This window comes from Saccostrea cucullata, unplaced genomic scaffold (genome assembly GCF_032062105.1).
Source record: "Saccostrea cucullata isolate Sc308-1 unplaced genomic scaffold, CSIRO_AGI_Scuc_v1 ctg116, whole genome shotgun sequence".
Taxonomy (NCBI): Eukaryota; Metazoa; Mollusca; class Bivalvia; order Ostreida; family Ostreidae; genus Saccostrea; species Saccostrea cuccullata.
In genome coordinates this window covers 412,710-438,649 of record NW_026931870.1, presented here as the reverse complement: position 1 = coordinate 438,649, position 25,940 = coordinate 412,710, and the positions used below count along the sequence as shown (strand labels likewise).

The following is a 25,940-nucleotide window of genomic DNA, read 5'->3' as shown; positions in this document are numbered from 1 at the left end:
CATCACATCCTAAATCTCACCAGTGAATATTGAAGGAGCATTTCCTTATGCTGGTTTCTTCCTCACGGTTTGTCTTATACATGTCATCTTCTAGGGTCTCCTTAAGAGATCGCAATCTTAAAATACATGTACTAATATGTGTACTTTTGTTTTATGATAGGCAGTATCTGACAGTATTATATTTGTGTTCATATTAAAATTACATGTCTATCAGTCACCAGAAGGGTCAGAAATTGTACATGGTGGACATTGACAGATTGCATCTTAACTAATCTAGAAAAGTCTGAGTTTCTGAATTAGGAAAAGTCTTAGAAGAAGAATGAGGCATTTGGGTTATTTTTCTTCAATGACTAGAAATCTAAGTCTGTAAGCTGGCCTATTGTAATCAGCTAGAAAGTAGTTCTGTCATGTGATCAAATGGTTATAATGGTTATATGAAGCTAACCTCCCCCCCCCCCCCTCCCCCCTCAATGAAAGTTGTAGCAGACCAATGTATGAAAATACTGTATCAAATGGATTACTAGTATATGTTGATGGTGAAGGATTGAAACTATTGTTTGATATTATAGTACTTTTGGACAGACAAACCCTCACTGTGGTACTTCTGATGTTACTATTAGGCTAGTAGTCAGTCCTTGTTTCATTACTGTCATGCCAGAATTGACAAAAAAAAAAGAAAACCACCAATCACAAGGAAAAGAGAGCTATATTATGAATTACTAGAAGAGCCCGGATCAGTGGTATTATAGATGATAGTGCCTTAGAATTTATCACCAATAACTACTTTATATTGCATCGCTGCAAGGTTTGATGTGTTCTTTTGAAATGTAATCTTGGAGATGAAAGCCCCCGGCCTACTCTGTAATTGACTCCTAATGAACGCTGTGTACATGTAATCAGGTTTGTTGTTCTGGGGTGATCTACCTATTATTCCTCCAATACCTCGGCCCTAATTGATGGAAATGAAAATTTTAATGAAAAACAATGAGATAAACATGTTTTGCCTGGGCTTTGAGGGATAAGTAAATATTATGAAGTAGGTTAGATGTGACAGTTACAGTGGGCAATCTGTTGCCGCGTCCTTCAATGACAGACCGCGACATAAATAACCGGTGATCGATGACTCACCTATAGAAATATAGGGATCAATTCCGAGGAAGAATTGCTGACCAACGATCAGTGTCTATAAATACATCACTAAATCTGATATATAGTACTACAAACTTCTCTCTTTTGATCATTTAATTACCAGAGCAAGTAAATTCCTTATACACACACAGAGCTTAAGATATTGGCAGAGATTTCATTTTGCAGTATATTGCGATATTTTATAACTGTATTAAATGCAATATGTGCTGCAATATTTTCAATGAAAATTAAAATGCATGGCATTTTCTTATATACCCCATGCAACTAGTTGCGTGAGGTATAATGTTTTTGACCCGTCCGTCAGAGTGTTAGTCAGTCAGTCCTTTTTTTTTGTCAGCGCGACTCCTCATAAACCGCTGCACAGAATTTCGTCAAATTTTGCAGGTATTTAGGACACAATGTGTAGATGTGCATATTACCAGGAAATTCCGATTCCATTATTTTTTCCGTTTACGCACTTTTTAACTTAGGCATTTAGCCATACCTTGAATATAGAGATGAACAGTTTGTCAGCACAACTCCTCATAAACCGCTGCACAGAATTTTGTCAAACTTTGGGGATATTTAGGACACAGTGTGTAGATGTGCATATTACCAGGAAATTCCGATTCCTTTATTTTTCTGGGAATTTTGGCACTTTTCAAATTAGATTTTTGGCCATACCTTGAATATACAGATGAACATTTTGTCAGCGCGACCCCTCATAAACCGCTGCACAGAATTTAACTTTGCAGATATTCAGGACACAATGTATAGATGTGCATTTTACCAGGAAATTCCGATTCCTTTATTTTTCTGGGAATTTCGGCACTTTACAACTTAGATTTTTGGGGATATAGAGAATATAGTGGTGAACAGTTTGTCAGCGCAACTCCTCAGAAACTGCTGCACAGAATTTCATCAAACTCTGGAGATAATTAGGACACAATTTGTAAATGTGCATATTACCGGGAAATTCCGATTCTTTCATTTTTCCGTGATTTTCAGCACTTTGAGTTTTGGGGGAGCGTGGGGTATGTGAGCTTGCTCACTTTTTCTTTCATTAACTTCAATTTACATGCTGAACATACTGTACATAACCACATAACCATTATATTAATTAAGGAAAAATATCAGTTATGCACTGAAATTCACCCATACAATAGCATTGGTCTTAGTTTGGATATATAATCACAAACCTTTCTTACAAATTTTCTTCATAATATTTAAAATGATAGAATTCCTGAATGCAAGATTTTTTCCAGAATATCATTTCAAAAACATATTGGAGTTATAATACAATTTTTTTTGTCATTTGTATTGCAACATACTGAAATATCAATATTTTTAACCGGCCTCCACCCCCTCACCAAATAAGAAAAAAAAATATGTTGATTTGATAATCCAAGCCAATCTGGAAAAAGAATGAATGTTAATATCTACATACAGTACTGTATATTAAGTGGGATCAGATTTTTAATTTTAATACATAGGGCATATATTATTGTCCTTCATGTTATCTATTTTTTTCTTTTAAATTAATGTTTAAAAATCAGACTTTTCAGTGATGATAACAATGTTACATTCTTGAAACAATTTTATTTGTATCTGTATTTATAGCTTGTTTTATATTTAAGCATTATTCATGTTGATATAAATTGTATTTTCAGATGCGTCACATGACTTGACTGCTATGTTGTGGTCCTCTGGTCCCTCCGTCCCCCTCGTTCCTTGGGAGCCGTCATTCTGTGTGCTGAGGGAAGACCTGAAAACACTGACCTTCCACAAACAAGAGGAGGTAACTAGTATCACTAAATGGGAATCAATGTAGAAATGTCATCAGAGTTATCTCTCTTTATATTCCGTGTCTCCTTTTCCCCAGGGTGCTGATGACCTACCCAGCTTAGTGACCCTCAGAAAGAGGAGACTGGATGACGGTAAGGAGGAGTTTGACAAGAGATGGGGGTTTGAAACCCTGAAGAGCATCCAGGAGAACGCGAGACAGCACCAAGACGAGCATCTGCTGTGTCCCCCACAGCCCTGTAGTAAGCATCTACATTAATTTAATGTGGAAATAATTAAGTCAAATCTAGTTGTTAATTAAAATTGGTGTTTGAAACTGGTGCATTTGGTGAAATCATTAAACAGGTGCCTTTCATTATTTAATGCAGAACAGCTGCATTCAACTGAAAACTCTACGCAGTTCTCTACATTTTGTTTTAACTTAGTGCGTAACTGTCAGAGTGCGGAGGAGCTATTTTACACAAAGTTGTCACCAAAGCCCAGTCGACGTCAGAGACTCTCGCAGTTTTTCGGAGGTTTGGAATTGTCACCTCCTCCATTATTATTACGTCTATTTCTGTGTTCACTATGTTGTCGATGCTTTCTTGTTCTGATCTTTTTTTCCTTGGTATACACAATTTTTCTACTACAGTTGTAGTCCATGTTCATGAAGTGCTGTAAAAGAATGAATGTCACATCTTGAAGCCAGATGCTTTTTATGTAAAACCTTTGCAGTAATCACAGGCCTTCTTTTATGCATGACTTTGTTAAACATGTTTTTCTCATTTTCTGCATTTTCCTTATTTTATTTTTATAGTTCCTTTATATTTTATGGAATTTTTGAATACAAATTTTTTAATTAAGATTTTCTTTACAAAAATTTACAGGCCCATGCCTTCTGTATCTTTGCAAATCTTTATTTTCAAGAAATAGATAAGTATGGTACTTATGCACCCAAACATGATAGAGTAAAACCCCAGTCACATTTCCAAAAACGACCAACGGCCGACGGGTTTTGAAGCAAAAATGGGATTCTTCGGGTGACAGTCGGCAGTTCATCGGCCGCTGTCTTGCCCGATTTTGACCTCTTTTATTGTCGGCCGACCAATTTTGTGTCCATCGGTCCAAGTTATAATTTATTCTGCGTCGGTGGCCGATTCTTCAATTGAAGTTATCCGTCGACCAACCTTCGATCATCGTCCGACCATCGGGAGTCAGTTTATAAAGACGGTCGTCCGTCGTTCGATAATAAAGGTGTTCATTATTTCGGCCGACGTTTAAAATCAAACTGTAGCTCAGAGCTCGATGATCGGGCGACAATTGGCCGACTTGTGAATATTTAACCTATTAAGGATACATAACACAAGCAAAATTTTGATGCATGGATTGATATATATATTTTTTGAACGGAAATAACATAAATAATTATTCCATGAGATATAAAGAAATCTTAAATATTCTTTGCTGCTTAGATATGCGCATTTGTCGTTTTTATGCAATTCCATACAAAATTTTGCACACATTTTCAACATTGAGTCACAATTTTATAAGATTTTGCCACTTTGCCTTGCAAACATTACTCGTGTCACCTATCTGAATATAGATTTATGAAAAAATATTACTGATTTCTAAAGAAAAAAGGTTGTTTGTGTTACTTATTCAAGTCATCGGTGTCCCTAGGAAATAATGTGACTGCTCCGTGTCGTCCGACACTGTGTTGGCCGATCATGTTCTTTCAGCCGACAAGACCAGTAAAATTTAGTCGCCCGACCATCGTCTTAAATGTGACCTAGGCATTAGTCCTGACATGCACCCAAACAAAATAGAGTTAATCAGACTTGTTGTTGATAAAATTTTAATCGGAGAGGAGAAGAATGGAAGAGATCAGACCAGGACCCCCTCCCTGAATTTCTGGTCAGGTCGTTCTACCAGCTAAGATAACTGGCCATGACATTTGAACCTGGGGTGACTGTCACACATGACCCCCTAATACAAATTGTAACAATAATAGCATCAAAGCATGTAATGCAGCTCTATCTGCTGAGGTAATCCACCGTTAACTTTAATTTACACCTAGAACCTTAATTCTAATGTGTGGGGTCCCTAATGAATATACAAGTAGAAGTTGTTTGTGTTAAACACTTCAGGAATAAAATTAATTGATTTGGATTTCTTGGGCATTAAAAAACTGAGTTGCCTAAAAAATTCCAGGGAGAAGGACAATAACACATTGTATTTTCTGCAATTCACTTAGCAAAAATATTTTATGAGGAAACACTCGAAATATTTATATTAATGGGCATAACAAATATTTTTCATTTGAAAATTGTGGTTTAATTTTCTTTCTAATGCAAATTGAAGGTGTTTTAAATTATAAGGACTAGTATTGTTCATTTTCTTATTTATTTGTTCCTGTTTGGCTAATGTACTACAAAAGAAAACAATAAAAAAGCCAAGAAAAATATTTTGCCTAGGCTTATAGTGTGAACTGCAGTGTAATAAGTTTATGTGGTGTGATTGATGGTCTCAGGACAGTGTGAGGTGTAAATCTGGTAACCACAGAACACTGACCCTCTCAGTATACCAACGTGGAGTCCAGCGGGGGGTATAAACCTGTCACTCAGATCACCGGACAGTGATGGGCCCATACTAAGGTGTCCAGACTCTGGCCTGGCTAAATTCTAAATAGATGGACAGAGGAAAAAAAAAATAAATGCAAAAGATATCTTAACTCACAATTTCTGATCACATATATTAAACCAGATATGTTATGACCTTGAGCCAATGTCATTTTGACAAATTTATTAATCAAGGTCACAGAGAGAGAAAAAGTACAAATTTTGTGTCAAGTTCATAACTCTCTCATAGATAAGTATATGAAATTGAAACTTCAAACAAAGATTATTTGGAAATTGAAGATATGTTATTACCTTGACCCAACACCATGTGATAAGTTCAAGGTCAAGGTTTTAAAGTTCATGGAGAAATATTGTATGTCCATATTTCACTCAAACTTTATACTTATGACCAGAAGATCAGGATGAGTCATTTGAAAAAAACAAGCCCCTTAAGCTTTAGGCAAGTTTAAGGCCTCGTAATTAAGAAAATTGTATGAAGGCACTTAAAAATTGCAAAGAAAAGAATTTTGTGATCTCACTCACAGCATCTCTTGTTAATCAAGTGTCCTTGTTTAGGTTTTAGTCTGAGAGAGAAATTACAGAAAGGTGCTATATGAAGCTTCTTTCCCAGCTGGCTTGAATCTGCACTCATCTGTATGCCTGGTTTTTGATTATTTTTGTTGCTTCTGGCAATACTCTCACTGAAAAAAATAAAACACATCCTTCCTTTAGTAATTAGACATTTGGTGCAAATTAGGTGTGAAATTTATTTTTATTCCAATACTCCTTGAAGCAATTTATGAACACTGACTGTAAAAGAATTTTTTGTGATAGGTGTGTAGATTTGGGTCATTAGCAGGAAATTGATTTCAAATTAGGACCGGTAAGGTGATGCACTAGACACCATGACAGTGGAGGGACTTTGTAAAATTAGTGTGTGACAGGGAAACAAAATAGGTCAACTGAATGACAGTTTTCACAGCAGACATATAATTGACAATAGGACTTTCTAGTGTCTCTTTATAAACAGAGAAGTGGGGCGGGGCTCAGGTATCTTTACATAGAGCTGAGGGAAGAAGGAAGTTAGTGGTTTGTAGGGAAATATTAGTGAGCAGCGAGAAAAACCAACGAACTTCTGATGTGACATATATTGGTGATATTTCTCTGTAACCTTGATGTCAGGTTTAACGGCTGAACAGAATTATTCTAAGTCAGCTGATGTGTGTCCGATTTATTCAAAGAAGTTTATACCTGGATAGATGTGCTGAACTGTGTATTCCGAGTGGAATATTAGGATCAGATATTGATATATATTTTGTGACAGGAAAACAATACGTATCAAACTGAAGCTGATGGTGCATTCTAGGATGCCTTGTTTGGAGGAAATGCTCTCGTTTTGTTCGTGATGGAATTATAAAAGATAAGACAACAAGGAGTGGATATTTTTGTTTTTAAAGCGAACGGAGAATGAATCATTTAAGTCGTGTAATTTGATTCTTTTGTAAATTGAGTTTATCTAAGTTCAAATCCAAGAGAACAAATTGTTTAAATGCACCATTTCTCTTCAGACTGTAGAATAATAAATCGGGGGTAAATTATTCTGACAGAAATAAAAGGTCGAACTCTTCATTCTGTCTCAGGGTAAAATAACAGTCTATTATACAAGGACTTTCTCTGGTCGTTTTGTTTCTTCACAATCGATTGTAACACCTGAAAAGTTTTATTTGTGTGATACTGAAACCATTTCAACAAAAGAACCTCTCTGAGATTGTTTAAAGATTGAGAAAGATCAATTTTCAGACCAGTATTATCGGTGTTTCCATCTAAACGTTTCCTTGCACTGGACATAGTTTTTGTTTATTTACGATTCTGCTGAGTTCATTTTTACTAGGTTTTTATTGTGAGATTATGAGGATTACTTAACAGCAGGGATATAAGTTTCATTACGAGTGATCGTGGCTTTTTAGTGCCTTTGCGTAGATTTAGTGCCTTTGCGTGTGCATGAGATTGATAAACTTCAAAAATAAGGAAAAAATATACATATACATGCAGAGGCAATAGGCTGTTTACAATCATACTAGAGAGATTAAAACAGAACATTCAGAATTTTTGAAGTATGCTGCTAGTTGTGCATGACAACACATGCTTGTGCTGTCAACAATTAAAATTTGTGCATTTTGACATTTTCTCTTGTTTTAAGTGGGCTGTTCCAAATGCCAATATATTACTGAATGTCAGAATTTATGGTAACTAATGGCATTTCTACATGTACAGATGTTGCCAACAGAATAAGTGTATCTCTCTCAAACAGCCATTGAAATGTGATGTTTTTCCAAGTTTTCGTTGCATCCTTTTTACCTCGGTCCTACAGAGGTTTGTTTGTATGGAGCCGGTTCTTTTAGGTTGGTTCCTTGTTTTACTGAGGAATCGTTGAATTGTTCTGCCATTATTTGCTCAGGACTGGGAAGCTATTGTTGCAACAGGAAACTTAGCACACCTGTGAGAAGGGAAACACAAAGAGTAAATACTGACTCCATGTTTCTGTAGAACTGTGGACGCAATGCCGGACAAGGAACCAGAATGACTCGCAAAGTACCTGTGTCATTTACTATCTTTTAAGACATGTTATGTGGATTGATTTCAAAGGATTTTTGCTACAAATATTAGGACCAGTAAAAATGTTTTTTACCCGTACTAAGAAGTATAGATTGACACAGTCTCATGAAGTGGGTATGTATGCTAGAGATTTAAATTTCTCAATCTCTTTATCACATAAAGAATCTGTAACTTGTCTTTTTGATGGTGATGACTTAATTGCTGGCAATCACAAAAGAATAATAATGTTATGAAAAGAACCTTCTATATTTTATTCAAGACACTTTCAAACCTGAATCAATTTACACGTCTGGGAGTTGGTTATGCAATATGTGGTCAATAGTTTTTGATAAAGGATATGCTGAAGTTTGTAAAAGGAACCTTTACATTGCAAAAATTTCAATACATTTTCATCAAAGTTGCACTTTAAAGTTTTATTATTGAGTGCATTGTAAACCGCATGTGTTGCAGAATTCTGGTCACAAAATATTGACCAACTATTTTGACTGTTTTTTTTGTTTTGTTTTTTTTTGAATAGATTAAGAATACACTGCCATTTTCCAATCTATGAGTCATTTGTTTATCCCCCGTTTGCCTTCTAATTGAAACATTTGATGTGTGGATCCTCATTGACTTCATAAGTTCTTAGCTTCTTCAGCAAGTAATAAGTATCTAACTCTCTTAACAGTTGTCATTTAGCATGTGTTTTTTGGAAGATTTATTGAAAAAAATGCTAAATGAATCAAGGCTTCAAATAAGAATGAAAGGGTATAATCTTTATGGATGAGGAAAATTGAATAGTTTCATTGTCGTTTAGTAATTTAGAACAGACCCCCAATTTCCTGGTAGATAAGGAAGTTAATTATATTTGAATGCCTTTTTGTTTGTGTATGGCTTTCAGATTACATAACAGGCCGGATTTTTATATTTTCTCCCTCCATAAACACTACGTCTTACTTCTGACATCGAGAAATTGCATTAGAGATGTGAAAATGGATGAGAACGTTAAAACAATTAACATGTCTCTATCAGCCAACTTCACATTAGCACAATTACAGATCAGGAAAAATTTATCACAAGTATTCAACATTCACAGCAAAAACATTAATCAGAGTATTTTTTAAGCTTTGTCCTCTTTATCTGTTAATTTCATTTAATTTTTTTGGCTTTCAATATTAAGTGTCCATTAACTGTTGCATATAAGGGAATATTTTATTCATCACTTTTAAGACAGACAAATGTACTTCAACCATTAATTTTAAAGTTAGAATACAATAAAAAATAGAGTTGTAAATTCTTCAGATCTTTAAAATGTATTATTTCATCTTTATATATACCCAAGTTATTTTTGTTCCAATGAAAGCATTTTCCTTACTTTACAATGCATATATAATCTTGAACTTTGTTTGCCATCAGTATATAATCTCTTCATAAATCCAAAACACTACTTGTGATTTGATTAGATAGAAGGTATTTTGCTCCAGTGAAAAATGACAATTGAAATAAAAGATTTTTTTTTAATTAGGCAGAATTGTCTGAAAATAGTACAGGAATTGTTTGAAATCAAGTGGTTTGAATCTAATTGGTACTTTGATTATTTCAGTGTCCTGTCCCCTTGATAAATTCAGTCGCTATGCCATTCATGACAACACCTTCAACGAGAGCATGCCCGGTAAGTAAATCTTATCTTTAATGTACACTGTTAATGAGAGCATGCCAGGTAGATGTGCTTTATTCAAGTTGTAACTATAAAAAAAAAACAATTTACAAAGATGACAGTTAAAGCTTTATTCGGGAAGGTAGAAATTCTCCCTGCTCTCTAGAAAAAAAAAACAAAACTTATTCAATCCCAATGCATGTATTGCCATTCTATCCTTCCTGAAGACCTTTGGTTGTATATTGCTGATATTAATACGAAGTGGGCTAACAACAAATGTTAATGAGCTCCAGCCCCCTGACCCAAGTTAGGGGTATTGGTTGTCCAAGTTATATACCCAGCTTTTCATCAAATTTTGTTACCTTTTAATTTTAATTTTGAGTTTTGACCTTTACAACTAGAGAATTTTCTCAAAATTGCACTCCCACATCTTTAATTTGATAGTGGATATTGGACCTGTGGCTTTAATCAAATGCAGATTGAGTATGGGTTTCTATCATTATGCCCCAGTTAGAATTATGGATTTGGAATTTTGAAATGCATTTGTTGCAGAATTAAGGCCACCCTTTTTTGAATCATAAAGACTTTTATATGTTTTCACTTTATAACAAGACAAGAATTTAAAGCAGTACCTAAGTTTTGTCTGTCATCAATTGTACAAGGTACAAGATTCAGATATGGCTTCTCCCAGCACTTAAGCCTATACCAAAACAGAAGTTATCAAATAAAATGTTAAGTCTTCTCATTTCCTGTTCTCAAAAGCTTAAAGGAGTGTGAGGGGTGGGGGATGCTCATGCAGACTCCCACATACCTGACTGGGACCTCAAAGAACCCAGAGATCCCTTGTCATTATATACTGTAAATCACTATTTATTCCCGAGAGAGACGATATGCTCGCGAAAATTTCATTCTCGCGTTTAATAGTATTCCTTAAGATTATATAGAGCAATGACCATAATTCGTGAAAATTTTGTCTCGCTAATAAAAAGTCAATGACTATCTCACGAAAATAAGGTGTCACGAAAATTAAGTGATCTACAGTATAGTGCCCCTCTTACACAAGATTTTGGATCCTCACATGTATATGATGTAAAATACACCTGATAAGTGGTTATTTTTAGTTTTTGAGGTATATATGAGATGAGGTTTGCTTGTTTACATGGTATCACAATCAGCAAACTGCAGTATAAGATATCCTGTTTGTAGAGTGAAGCCACGTTACTTCAGACCTCATCTAAACTACACTGTTACTATCAGTTTTAAGAGCAGTAACCACAGCACTTCTTAATTAATCACCAAACTGTGCAGTACAATCATGATATTGGTGCTGAGTGTTTGAAGTAATAGGAAAACTCTTTTTAAGAGGGTACTTGTTAAAGTAAAATCTCAGATTGTTAGACCTGCCGACTGAAATAAACACGACAATATCAACATGACAGGCAGGAAGTGGTGTAGTTACATCTGCTGGTACGATTATTGACGGAAACTGCTTCTTGGTCAGTTTCTCCGGTACTCTAGTACTCTATTACTCTAGTCATTCTATGAACTACTATCTGAGAGGCCAGCATGCCTATGAAGAGACGCTGCAGGTCTTATGACCTTTTGACCAATGCCAGTGATGAGGGTAAGACTTTTCTTACAAATTAATCAGAACTTGTTCCGTTAAACATATCACAGCAACCAATGTGATTTGAAGGCTTTTTGCCTAATTCTCCCTTATAAAGACAATTGACAGTAAGATTTTGTGACTCATTATTAGTGTATAATAAATGTGTTCAGATAAAAGTAAACAGACAAGACAAGAGGATTTGTTGTGTTCATGGGATATTGTAAACCGACTTTTATTCATGTGCGAGAAATATTCGCAAGTTTCACGATCTACTTTAACCCATAAATATTAATCTTTGCAAACCAATCATTTTGCTAAAGTATATAGAGAATGTATACTCAGTTGCAGATTGATCATTGCGGATTGATTTTAAACTGTCGAATCCCGAATAAAATATGATGCGAATAATAGTTGGTTTACAGTACATATCGTGAATAACAGGAAAGGAGAAAAATGTGATAGACCAAAGTGGGATTCAAATCTAGGCCCCTGAATCTCCAGTCAGGTGTAAGACCGACTGAGCTATCTGTCCACCTTCAATCAAACCAGTCTGACCACCACATTCCTCCCTTCCTAAAGGTCTTTGCCCTTGGCACCACTACCAGACACCACTCGAAGTTCTTTTTCCCCTGGCAGGACTTTCACCTGAAAGTTCAGGGGTAGTCAGTGGTATCAAATGTAAAAGGAGGAGAGAAAAGTATGACAGAATAGATAGTGATTCAAACCAGGCTCCTGAATTTCCAGTCACTAGGTGCTCTTCCAACTGAGCTATCTATCCATCAATCAAATCTGAACACCTCACTTGCATCTTGACAATTTTTTGATGAAATTTTGTTCAGCATGCAAGATGCTTCTTATGAACAAAGCATCATATTAAGTATATTTTCATAAAGAAAAATATTGTTAAAAGAGACACTCATGATTAATATTGGTTAATGACATTGTTCTGATTTCATCTAAAAATCCTTAAAAAGTTGTGCATCGAGATCTGGGTATCTCAAATAGCTGTTAGAATTAAAATCCCCCCGTACAAAAAAATATGTATTTCCAAAATAATGCTTTGGACCTTTTTTATTCCTTTTTGTAGGTGAGATAGTAATGTAATTCTTGCATATTGACTTGTCCTGGAATGTTGAATGTTTGCTCCCAGGTGTGAGGGGGGAGTGTTTGATTAACCCAATAAAACGCTGTGATATACCGTAATTATGGGGTCAATAAGAAGTAAATATTTTCCCTCTTGTGAAGTCTGGGTGGGTGAAATAATATTTTAGTGCTAGACAACACCAAATTTCTTCAATTAGGGTGGTCAAATATTTCAAATAATGTTGACAAAGCTAAAATTTTAAATTGAAAAGCAAAGTGCTTAACATACCCTCAACGGGGTAAGTTAGTGCTCTGGATCGATACAAAAAAAAACAGGATACAGTACTCTAACATAAAATTTTTATATCTAGACTTAATTCTTATCTACCTATAATGGGACCAAGAACAAATATCAGTAAATGTGGTGGGTCTATTGTTTTATGAAAGATATTGTGGCAAGATATGATTAAATATTTTTCAAATATACAAAAATCATTCAGGTATAAATCCTCTGGTTTTCATTCATAATAGATCAACGGAAAGAATTAAATTTTAGTCACTGTTCTGAATTAGCATCCATGCTAATTGATTTGCATGTGGGCAAATTTGATGCAACTAAATTCTTGTCCACTGAGTAAGAGGAAACAAGATGCAGGTTTTGACAAATTAGTTCCCCAGATGAAGTGTTGCAGATGCAGAGATTTAAAGGTTCTAGCTGCTGAGGGCCCCATTATAAATGATTCTGATGCAACACCAGATGTAAGCAGAGATTCTCCATCAGTGGAGGTGTGATTTACTCCTACATCCGCTAAGGCTGCTGTTGACAAATTATCCCTAAAACCAGGAAGATTCCTGCAATTATGTGTTACATGGAATCTTAATCTCTAATGCTGCAATATTTTGCAACAAAGTCATGTATCATAGGTTGTGGACAGACAAAAAAGTATCATTTGTCAGAGATAAAGATGTTGTACATGAATTACCATCATGCTGGGTTCTGGTTTAGCTTATGACATGTTGACTTGTATTCTATCTTGTTTGTATTAAAAAATAATAATGTTGAAATTTTTGCAGAAAATGCCCAAGGTATTATTTAAATATTGTAAGTGTTTTGAACTGTATATAATTCACACTATCTAAAGTATACAGAAGATAAACATGTGTTGGAACTATTTGCTAGATAATCCAGAAGTTTAATAAGTTAGCTCTATACAAGGCCCTCACTCATTGTCTCATTCTTTGGTCACCATGATCTCACGGGGCCATGTTTCCATCTGAAAATTAATATTCCATATCTTCAAACTCTCTGTAATGCTTTTTGAATCATTGAGACCATTTAAAAGTTGACATTCCTGCTGTGAAGTGGGTACTTAGTTCTGATAAGGATCAGGGGAAATAATAAGGCAAGTTAATTGTATTCTAACAATCTAACCCCCCTGTATTGTCTATAATGTATAATATACTAGGGGGTGACTACAGCTAGTGAATTATAGAAAATGAAAGTTTTATTTGTAATTATGAGATATCAGTGCCTTGGAACTTTGAAAAAAGTTTGAAATGAAATTAAAGATAAAAATTCTACAAAGGGTTTTTACTATCTAGGAGTTAATATCACTCTAGTGGAGTTCAATGATATCAGTGTGTCACAGACAGTTTGTATAGGTCTAGAAAGATCAAAGAATATGTCAACGAGAAAGAAATGTTTTGAAGAAAAGAGCACTTTAGATTTTAATTTTTATCTTTACTTAACAAATATGAGAAACAAAAGGTTTAAATGACAAAAGCCTGAGTCATTATTGGTCAAAAGAGTTCGGTGTGGTCATCTTGTTAATAAGACATTTCCCACCATGTTGTAGAAATGCCAAACCCAACAGGTAGATAAACGCTTTGTTATCCACATATACCCAGTGATGTTTAGATCTATTAAGGTAAGTAATGTACAAACTGTTTACTGGAGAAACTCATAAGGTATCAGAATGTGGTCATTATTGCTGGAATTTCTATAAGAATTTGACTGTTGGGGATATTTGATTCATTGATCCCCGATTAGGATCTGTTGGGACTTTTAGGGATATTTAAGTGGGATAAGCAGGATTGAGAGACCAGTCTTTAATCTTTTTAAGTGTGTATGACGGTATTCTATTTTCCTGTTGGTCTGAATTCGACTCAATTTAATAACGGAATTCCCAAAGGAGACAGAAGATAGGAAGAAAATTTATAGTTTTCACTTTTGGTCTAAAATAAGGAGAAAATATGTATTTTTCATATATTGCAAGTAGCATGACTGTCAATGAGGCCCTGGGATATCGGTTTAACGGTCGCTGATAAGCCCCTATCAACAGTATATGTAATCTTGACTTCTATTTATGTATTACAAAGAATTATGTCTCCCGGCTCTGCCTACCTTGTAATTTAAGATTGACAAACTCGTGTACCTGGGGTAGAAATGGAACATGCAGGAACCGTAACGGTTCTAATCGTGTACCAATAACAAACACCCACGACTGGTTATTTCCGCAGCTAAAATATATGCCAGGTGATCGGAGTCCATCGGAGGGACAGATATGAGATAATCATTGTCTTTATGGAATGATACCTGATGTGTCATGTGTATATTAATTTTGGATTTTTAATAACAACACATTGAAAAGGTAATGAAACTTTTATATCAGATGAAGTATGTACTATGTTATATGCATTGGGTATTTCTGTGTGCTTTATAGAATGTTAAGAACCCTTAAATCTTCAATTAACTTAGATCATTAACATTTAAACTAGCAATTGGGACAACGTTTAGATGTATGACATAGAAATTTTGACAAAGTTGCATTCAGACATAGAACACTATATCCCATCTTTGATTAACAAGTCCAAAAAAGGGACTTTATAACTTAGCTAGAAATGCTTTAGAGGTTTTATATTAAATCCAAACTAAGTGCAATTGTATCCTCTGAAGTCTTCCAAATCTTGGGGTGGTTTAAGTGCAGTATGATCCGATGGAATGTTTTAAATCCGGGTATCTGAACAAAGACTTCCAGTGATGGCGAGACATTATACCCGGAGGTAAATAAAAACATTGTAACGTAAATCTGTAAGCTGCATTATCTCCTGCACTTCCCAAACTAAATCACCCGACCAAGATTTCTGAGGATAAAATATTTGTAAACAGTAGTTTAATATCTGGAAGGTTTGGTAAGATTTAACAACGATACTTATTATCTAGGCTATCAGGGTACATGTACTATGATTTTGCCAGTATTTGGGACGTAACAGGTATCTACTCTGTACACCAGTATTTGGGACGTGTATAGAATACCACACCTCCTGTACTCTTGAGTATTTGTGACATATTTACAATGTACTCCTTATGTTTTAAGTGTTCTGACAAGATCAAATATGAAACTAGTGCTAATTGTAACGGGGACCGTTACAGATGTTCCCCAAACGCTCCCCAACTCCCTTTTGGTGCCATATTCCCTGTAAGCTTCCTTAAATAGGACAAAATCTATGCATTTGAGTCTTAAATAAATATTAAAGTATTTAATCCAAAAGTATTAAAAATACGTTCATTCAAGTGTATTTTTTATTCAACTCATTTGACGTGCACGCACGTGCATATATGAGCATGGTGACCATATCTTCTTGTAGAAGTCCATTACATCTATCTATGTTCTAAATTCCACCCCGTTTGGGTGAAAACTAAGGGAGTTATAGCTGTTTAAAGTTTCAGCCAATCAGATTGCAGCACATGTACACGCATGTGTATGCATGTGCATGATGTCCATACCTACTTGTGAGGTCCATTATATCTATCTATGTTCCAAATCCCATCCTGTTTGGTTGAAAACCAAGGGAGTTATAGCTGTTTAAAGTTTTAGCCAATCAGATTGCAGCGCACGTGCATGCACGTGTTTTCATGATAATTGCTTTATTTCATGTTGTAGGATATCCTAATGCATGGCTATGTTCAAAATTTCAAAGGATTTCGTCAAAAAACAAGAAAGATATTGAGACTTTAGTTGCAGCCAATCAGAGCGAAGTGCACGTGGATGCGCGTGAGATCTTGCTATTTTCACCATGTCGTCATGTCTATACTACTAATATATCCTCACATTATGAGTTTCAAAGCATTTCATTTAAAAATAGAACAGTTGTGGCTATATCTATTATATTGGTCATTTCACGTGTTGCACGTGCACGCTCTTGCAAGCACGTGCGCGCAAAATGACCTTGATTCCGCAAATCTACATAACATGTCTACTAACCCTAAAAAGGTTTTACCTACATCGGACGAACAGTTTACAAGATCATTCGCGGACAAAAAAGTTCCAGGAAGAAGAAGAAAAATAATAATAATAATAATAATAAGAAACAGAGTAAAAACAATATGTTCCCCAACTTCGTTTGGGGAACATAAATATGGGGTTTAAAAGTTTAATAAGTTTTTTTTGACAGAGGTGTTTGTATTTTGTCACAGGTAGTCGCATCTGTAACCCAGCCAGTTTAATCTAGACCTTGTTGCTTATACATGTATATGACCTTCATCAATTCATGTTTTGTTATGAATAATGAAATATATTTATACCTAAGCTAGTAACCACAAGTTTTGTTAATGTCTGTTGACAAAGAAAATCAAGGAGTAATATGAAACCAGAATTTAAAAAAGATTATATTTCAGAGATTATAATTAAAATTTAAAAGTTTAAGATAACAGATTGTGTGATAATTCAGGCCTGTCATTTCAGTCATTGTACTTCAGCTGACATTCAATATAAAGTAAAGTTAACATGAGTCAAAATTATAAGCACATGGACACAATAACAACGGTGTACTAGTATCTCAATTGAAGATATGTTCCTTCAGAATACTGCACCATTTTAACACTCCTGCACTATCATTTTGTCTAACTTCCCATTACTATTTTACTAGTTACTGTTTGTTCCTTCCAAAACTATTTTTCTGGAATATATGAATTAAGATTGGATATATAACCATGATACTAACAGGATAAACTAGATCTGCTTTCAGATATGAATTTAGTGGGGTCGTAGTTGCACGTTATACATATGTATGTGGTAAATCTATTTGGACTCAATAAGCTTTGTTTATATTAAGGTTGGATGCAGGTGAGCATTTTAACCCATGAGAATTAAACACAGATGTGGTGATAGGGTATTTTTTTTTAGGAAAAAGGAAATAGAATAATTATTTTTACTGAAATGACTTTGAAGGTGTGTAGGATGAAAAGAAAGGGAGGTCCCCAGCTGCTTCAGGGGGTAACGAGAGAAAGAGCGGAAAATAGAAATTAGTGAAATTCAGGCTTATAATTATCTCAGATCAATCTAGTAGCAGAGTGAAAAAAGGGCAGCCGAAATTCCCAGTCATTTGATCATTTGTTTAATTGTCCACAAAGCAGATAGGTAACACCTGCAAGTTCAGGTGTACAAATGGGTGAAAATGTAAAATTAATAAATATTTTAAGTTTACAAACACTCAACGATGTAATTTTATACACATGATTTGAACCACATGCAGTCTATAAACATGAGTCAGAGTTTAGAGTCTGGAAGAAGAATTTTAATTAAAGTTAAATGTCTTGATAACAAAAAATCATGCAATATACATGGTGTTTACTAACTTAAATAAAAAGAAAGGAATCAAATTGGCATTGTCCTCAGACTAGTATTTTGCATTGTAAGAAATTTAATATATTAAACTTTAAATAAGATAATGTGAAATATGTCTGAAAAGGAATGAAATACAATCTTAGACGTATCAGAAATCAGTGAAAGTAATTAACATAGCATCGTCAGTGAAGTGTGGCAGTGACATAATGGTCAATAATTAGCAACGAAATCCGATCCTTGCCTAAGTTTTCCTCTTTTTTGTCTATTCTTGTTTCAACTTCTATCTGTACCCTGTGGCTTTGAGTTTTTAATGAATTTTGTCAATTTTGCTTGTCTGGGCAAAATCTCATACAACCACAAAGTTTATAGCATAAGTTTGACACAAAGGACTTTTATTTATGTATTATAACTGGTGTAAAGAATATGCGTGTCATTATACAATACGTGACTAACCCTAAAGGTAAGTCAAGTGTTGATTATTAATTTTATTTTCAGCTTTCCTGTAGATAGTAGCCAAAGGGAAAGAACTCTGTGTTTATTTTTTTTTCAGCTTTTGGTATAATTCTGTTTGGGCCTTCCCTGGCTTTTGGTGTATCTGTTTAGTCCTCCCTTGCTTTTTGTCTCCCTATTAACTAACTCACTCCTTTACTTTAACCTGTGTCTTTCTTTGTAGACTTGACTCATGATTCTGAATTCTCCGAATCTGTTCCTAAAAGAAGACCTATGTTTCGCAGGTTTTTACGTAGGTATCCTCTGTAACCACTGTGTAACCCAAAACTAATACCCTCACCGCAGTACACAACTAATACATGTACCGTGATTACAGTACACACTAATACTGTATGCTTTCATTCTTCATACTAATTAATATAATTCAAGATTTTTAATGATTTTCAATATAGTATGAGACTAAAACATGTGACCAACATGTAAATTGATTGAATGCAATTAACAGATGCATACTACATGACATATACACACGTACATGTATCTAGCATCATATAATCTTCATATGTAGCTTCATTGCTTACAGAATATACCTAATTTATTTTATAGTGAAGGGGCTGTTTAAGTCAATTTTAGCCAGTTATAATTTACAATTTCTTCATTTAATTTGAAGCTTTGATAGATAAACTAATAATGTAAATTAGCATTGTTGACAAGGAAATGTGACCTTGTATTCCTCTAGTTCGTTAGCGCAAGTGAAAGGAGCGGAAGTTATCTTCTGAGTAAAGAATCTCACTTTGAGATAAAAACTTTGCAAGAAAAATTACTGTGTGGTATACAGGCAGTATATTATCAAAAATAAGACAGTGAAACATTTCAAAGTAATGATTTAATTAATGGCATAGTGGTTATATCTCAGGTTTCTTCATTCAGTGTTAGGGAGTACAGACATATATCAATCAGAGACTGACGGAACTGTACGGTAAATCATTTGGTTGTTAATAAGAGAAAGGAAATGACTGAAGACAGAGGAAGCGTGGGGAAGCCATTAGTTACGGAGTTAAGGAGGCCACAGCCTGGGGGTTGATTGGAGGGAGCAGATGTAAACAGAAGCAGATGGTCATCCATTGTCGACCAGACGGGAAACATCTGGAGGGGGGGACTGGTTCTGTCCGTCCTAACTCCCCCATATATCACATACTGCACCAAGAGATAGAGCATGACCATAAATAAGGTGGTGGATACAAGATTCTGAGGGGTGGATGAAATAGTGTTAGTATTGGGTCACATCTGGAGAGGGACTTACAGGTTCTGTCCGTCCTAACTCCCCCATATATCACCTACTGAACCAAGAGATAGAGGAAACTCGGCGCTTGTCATGACAATGAATGGGTGGTGGATACAAGATTTGAGGGGTGGATGAAATACTGTGAATATTACATCTCAGGGTACCTGTTGCATTTCATCTAAAACTCATAAACTTTAATCTGAGACAGTTATGATGATTTTAAACATGGCAGTAGACAGGTTATTTAACTTGTTTGATAATTTTTGGCCAACTGCTGTTTAAATTAGTGGGTTTGAATACCTATAAAGTTTGTGGTTTCTGTGAAATAGATAAAGCTACAATAAGGGGTCGGAAGGAACCTCCTGTTTGATGTTACAGACTCTCGGTACAGGCTCTAATCAGTGGACATCTGGATGCAACTGTCTGCACATCACTGCATGGGTACTCCCAGGGGGTCCAGATAAGACTTTCCTTTTTATCAATATACTTTCCTCAGGTAACCTCAAGGGAGAAGATTAATCTGTTCCCTGAATCTCAGTGTCCATGTATACATCAACATGTGTATGTGTTTTATCTCCGGGGCCCCTGTCTGGGGGCCTCTTTGGGTTTTCTGCACTTTTCACCTGGATATTGGCTAAGTAATACTTTCTGATTGATCGGGTCTTCCATTCATCATCTGCCACTGCTGGCTACAGGCACTCCCCTCCTCCAGATAGGCTACAATTTGTTTTTAGTGCCACATACACAGGGGAAAGAAGTCTGAACCAGAGAAGTCAGAAAGGTGTCAATTATAGAAAGAAAAAGTGACCCGTAAGAAGCAGAAAGAAAATGAGATTTTAAAAAACTTGTAAATGAAGACTGACATTGCATGAGAAGACATTTAGCACCTTGGACAGAAGTACTGTTAAAGGATTTACTTTGTGTGGGAAGCTGTGGACCTAAAAATCCCAAGAGAAGTTGCTTTTCATGTCAGAAGATAAATCTTAGTCCTTTCCTATCTTACTTATTGAGGATCTTAGAGAATTCATCATATTTGAACTTCCAGAAAAGTCTTAAGAGATTGTAGGAATTCTGTAGAAATTCAATACATGGACAAAAGGTAAAGCACATTGTTACCTGCTGTGTCGGGCAGTTGATGACCCTAATCAAGGGGAGATAATCCTGTTGAAGTGGGGATCTTGTCCCGGAGGAGAGAGGAGATTGTATGGAGATAGGACCCTCCTCAGTAACATGGAATTACATGCCTGGATGAGAGCAACATTCACTCTAGCTATACCAGATCTCTGTACCAGATAGGTACATAGACAAAAAAAAAACTCCCTCAAAAAGTAGTCCACAGACACTGGAATACCTTACATTGGGCCAGCGGTCAGTCTGGGTCATAGGTGTAAAGCACTAAAGGCCCAGTGCAGATTTCTGTTTGGCAAAAACACACGGTGAAAAGGAGTTAAGGGCCTACGTATAATAATCCTTTTGTAAACAATTTAAAAAGATTTCTTTGTTAATCTTTGTTAATAATCCAATTAACCAAGATTATTTCCATTGTAGTTTTGTTCTTTTGTGTATTGACATTTTGTTTACTGAGTGGGTGAAAAAGTATTTATGTTTCAGAAATGTAAATAAGTTAGATCGTATCAAACAGTGAGAAAATAGTGTACAGTCATAGAGTTAATGCAAACCAAAAAAGAAACATCACAATTTTCACAGTTCAGCTGAGGTGAGGTGAATGAATGACAGAATATTGTAAACTCTGAAAGAGAGAAGAACAAAGACAATCAGGAGAAGCGCCCTGAATCATTTGTGTATCATCCTCTAAGGATCAGAGAGTAATGAATTGGTTGTGATATCGCAGGACAAAAATATCCTAGCTCAGACGGGAAGCTCTGTTTTCGTTAACTGACCGCAATCCTCGGTCATGTGGATTATACGGTTTCTCAGGGAACTATGGGGTAGGTGGTTTAATGTATAATATTTTCATACCCTCTATAATCCATGGTTTGTTTAAAAAAAAAAAAAGAAACAAAAAAAACCAAGTGATTGGCTTAATTAGAATAAAGTTTATCTGTATAGTTAGATGACTACCTTTTGAAACTGAAGCTATTGAATCTTTCTAAGTGACATTTCAATGACTAGAATATTAGTTACATCACTGAAATACTGCAATTTTATCCTGACCAAATAATTAATAAAGAACCCGCTTATTTTTACCAGGTGACATCACTCATTTCTCAGGTACGTCTTACACATTTGAATGAAGCATGTTGTGAATCGGTCCCATAGACTTAGAAGGTCACTACACTCTCTAATTGATAGTTAAGCTGTTAGTGCCAGATAATTTGACCAGTCACCCCGGCTTATGTGAAGTCTAAACCATTTAAAAATCAATTTTGACTCATCTTTTGTGATTAGGGTTTTGAATTTCCTGCGCAGTTCAATCTCTCTCATCAGTAACTATGAATGAATGGCAGCAAGTCATCAACAGAAATCAATGACGTTTACCTGTCAGTTGTGCATGTCCCCATGTCCTAAGGGGGAAAAAAACCACTCAATTGGATATATTTCTGATAGAGTTTGTCCAGTGTTGAGGATTTGTTTATATAATGAACAAGACTATTGAATTGTCTGTATGTGTGTTTGACTGTTTTGATGCCTGCATTTTCTTCATTATATTTTATTCTTTGGGAACATCATAAGATGTAAATCTTTTCAAAAAAGATTTGTCCCTGTTATTCATATTTTTCTTCAGATTCACTCATCCTCCCCTTCTCTCTCTCTCCCTTCACCCCCTTCTCTCTACCTTTTCAAAATATTAAAACTTCAAAGCTTTTGAGTTCCATTTTTAGCTTTGGTCAAGTTCACATTACAGTAGCATTTCTCTCAATAGAAAATGATAGAAGCAACAGTTGGTTGTAGATCCATAGGAAATGCTCTTCATCTTCCTTAGTGTTTACATCTCTTTATTAAAGGTTCATTTTCAGACATTGTTTACCGTGTTTTGTCATGTATTCCATCTTTTGATGCTTATTTTAATCTATAACTTCTTGATGTGCATTTTTAAAATATAGGTTTAATTCAATACCATCAAAAAGATCCCAATCTCTGTTTTTTCCATCGATTTTGTAAATACTTGGCTTTCATCTTGCTCAGAACATCAGACCACAAAATAATTACTGGGATTAACAAGGGGGAGCTCTGACTAAATGAGTAAATAAACGGGATCCTGGAGGTCGCGTAACACTTTCCTTCAGCGGGCCAGCAAGGGAGGAAATGGCCGAGGGTGACAGGAGGATGACACCGCTGAAACATGGAGTCGGAGGGTACTTAGTATTGATCAGTGTGTGAATGATACACAACATGATGTTACAAGGAAATGTTTACTTCCACGGAGAAAACCTGTAAACATTTTACCTTAAATACAATCAGCTGTGGAGATGTAACAAAAGTTTTACATTGGGATATTTGAACTGATTCAGGGCAGTGTTCGTATAGTACATGAAATTTTCTGGTGACATTTCTGTTTAAATGATATAGACCCAACAGGAAAACAAACAAAGCCTGACTGTGAGGGAAGAGAGTTTTTTTTTTAAGAAAGATATTTTTATATGAACACTTGGAAAACCCTTGTGTCATTTTGGATTGTGATTTATATAAATTGATTGGCAAAACTTTCTATATTCGTGGTCACTGCACCTCTTAGATAAGAGGTTTGTCATAAAAAGGTAGCGTAATCGGGGTATATTGCTGTGTTGGATGTTTTTATCATGGATTAAAGATGATGAATGGATGCAATGCTCTCTGATCACCGTCCCATTCTTTTGTATGCACTGCTCAAACACTAAATAATCTTGTTATTTTCTTTACACGAGGCCTGGTGAATCACACGTTTCTGTGGATATTTTATTTTTCCATTTGATCAATGATTTGGCATTGTGCTACATTTGCTACTAAGTGGAACAAGTTATGGACTAACTGAGTATCTGCTGGCATCCGATTGTAGTGGTTGCTCGAGCGATTCTCTGAGACAAATATGCAAGACCAATGATCGTTGGTGATGGTCACCGTCAATAACGGCATTGACTGATTGTGGTTGTCTTAATAAAAAGGAAGAGTGTAAAATATTAACGGACAAAATTTTAAAAATGGAATACTTGTGCTGTTGTGCCAACTCTGAAGATGGCAAGAAAAAGCGAAAAATCAGACTTTTTGGGAGAAAGTATAAAAAGTTTAACAGTGAGGAGGTGTGCCCAGATAGTGTTGACGAGAACGAAGCCCGGGACACGATCACTGAGGGTAGCGTCCCCTCCCTAGAGGAGAAGGGGGGAGGGGGAAACTTTAGGGGCTACGCCGGTAAGCTGACCAACTGAATTATACTCGCTAAATATCTCACAAGTGGTGATATTTGTAGGATGGAATTTCTCTAAACTGCTTTAATTTCTTTTTTGTTGGGTTGTCAATCCACCAGAAAATACATTTTTTTTAAAAACCTTAATCATAATTTTTTTTTTCAGAAAAATTCTAAATGTAAATTTATAATTCAGTCATAACAAATTGTATTTTTTAGATGCAACAGATTCTTGGGACTACAAATTACATTTATAATAGTTCTCTCATATCCTATTTATTTTTAAAGAGTGTGATATGTATATAGACATGTACAATATATAATTCTGTAAAATCTACCAGAAATTTTATTTTTAAAAAGTTTCGTGTATTTCTCATGATAATATACGGTGTCAATGGAAATGATGATAAATATGCAAAATATTAATTAAACAAATATTATCATATATAAACACATTTTTAAAAATGATTGTTTGACTTCCTGAAGAACAGGGAGAGGATTCATTTTTTTTAAAAACTTTATTGCAATATTATAAAGTACTGTACTTTTAGTACTTAAAATGTATACCCATTGACCCATTGCAGTTTCACTTTTAAAATTATCATTGGGAAATCTGAAACACACAAAATAAACTTTTTTCTCTATGTATTTGACAAAGGAAGAAATTTAGTTTAAGTGTTTAAAACATCTCCCAACAAGTGGGTGCATTTCTAGCAATGAATAGATTTTAATGACATTCCTCATAGTTATATAACAATTGTTTCATTTTTAGTGCATGACATTACTTGATTTCCATTTGTATTGATTTTTAGATTTCATAATGCCTTTGAAAATAAATGCATCTTTTAATTACATGTATATAAGCTTTACTTACAATCAAATTAGCACCAAAAAAACTGACCAAAAAGGGAAAATGAAAAAACTGATAATATTAGTTTGTTAAATGTGTTTTGATGCATGAAATTTTTTGTTGAATGGAGACCAGGCATTCCCAGCTGATAAGTGGGACTATTTTCTGATATCTGCCCAATATCTGCCGTCCTATTGATCCTAATGTGACTCATACCACAGGAGAAAGCGTCTCATCCCGGTCCTACGACCCCTAGCTTTACCTAGCCCTCGTCAATTACTATGTATGCTAATTGTAATTGGTCTATTAACAAAGGATCATTTTTACATGTCCCAGTAGTGAAGAATGTGAATTTGCATATGTGTAGCAGTATTCTTTTATTTTATAGCTTACTGACTTGATGTCATCATCATCGCATACAAGCAATTTAACTGATGTCATTGTGTTTTAAATTGATTACCACATGCACTTACTGTACATACTTAAAAATCTCCATGCCAGCTAGCACATAAAAAAAATAATAACTTAAAGTTAAGGTATAGTCATTTTTACCATACTTAATGTAGAAGTACTTCTTTCCACATTGCATTGATCTACACTATTATATACGCATGCTATCACAAATTTTCCAAGGAAATTTTTCTTAACATAGTCTTGAGATACATTTTAGGTTTATAGTAAAAATCTAAGAAATCCACCAAATTATTATTTACCTGTGGATTAAGCATGAATTGTGATTCTGCAGAATTATGACCCCGTGAAAAAGTATGTTCTCAGTTAATTTTTAGAGGGACATACAGAAATTAAAAAAACCCAGACACTTGTAAGTAAATTTTCTGTTTGCCATTGAATCAAGGAGCCCATCTGATGTCTTATAACAAAGGCTTATAATGTTGGAGAATTAAGCACTGAAC

General features: G+C 35.1%; 1 protein-coding gene and 1 long non-coding RNA gene across 17 annotated transcripts in view; one reads left to right on the top strand and one right to left on the bottom strand.

The window, feature by feature from the left end:
- Positions 1-25,940, top strand: part of LOC134233803 (ras GTPase-activating protein nGAP-like) — a 61,655-nt gene that overhangs the window by 6,664 nt on the left and 29,051 nt on the right. For 4 of the 16 annotated variants that reach the window (XM_062715833.1, XM_062715839.1, XM_062715834.1 and 1 more), the window contains exons 2-6: positions 2,799-2,926; positions 3,011-3,173; positions 3,357-3,446; positions 9,727-9,795; positions 18,773-18,841. In XM_062715833.1, coding sequence (XP_062571817.1) covers positions 2,799-2,926; positions 3,011-3,173; positions 3,357-3,446; positions 9,727-9,795; positions 18,773-18,841 — 519 coding nt within the window. Of the gene's footprint in view, positions 1-2,798; positions 2,927-3,010; positions 3,174-3,356; positions 3,447-6,807; positions 8,259-9,726; positions 9,796-9,825; positions 9,844-11,253; positions 11,405-18,772; positions 18,842-21,734; positions 21,784-22,045; positions 22,067-23,958; positions 24,182-25,940 lie in introns of those variants that run through there. The other 12 variants (XM_062715837.1, XM_062715835.1, XM_062715838.1 and 9 more) reach the window with 12 other exon arrangements.
- Positions 5,142-25,791, bottom strand: LOC134233807 (uncharacterized). Its single transcript, XR_009985069.1, has 3 exons — positions 25,740-25,791; positions 6,072-6,229; positions 5,142-5,591 (listed from the first exon to the last, which is right to left on the bottom strand). It is a non-coding gene; the product is annotated as an uncharacterized LOC134233807 (long non-coding RNA).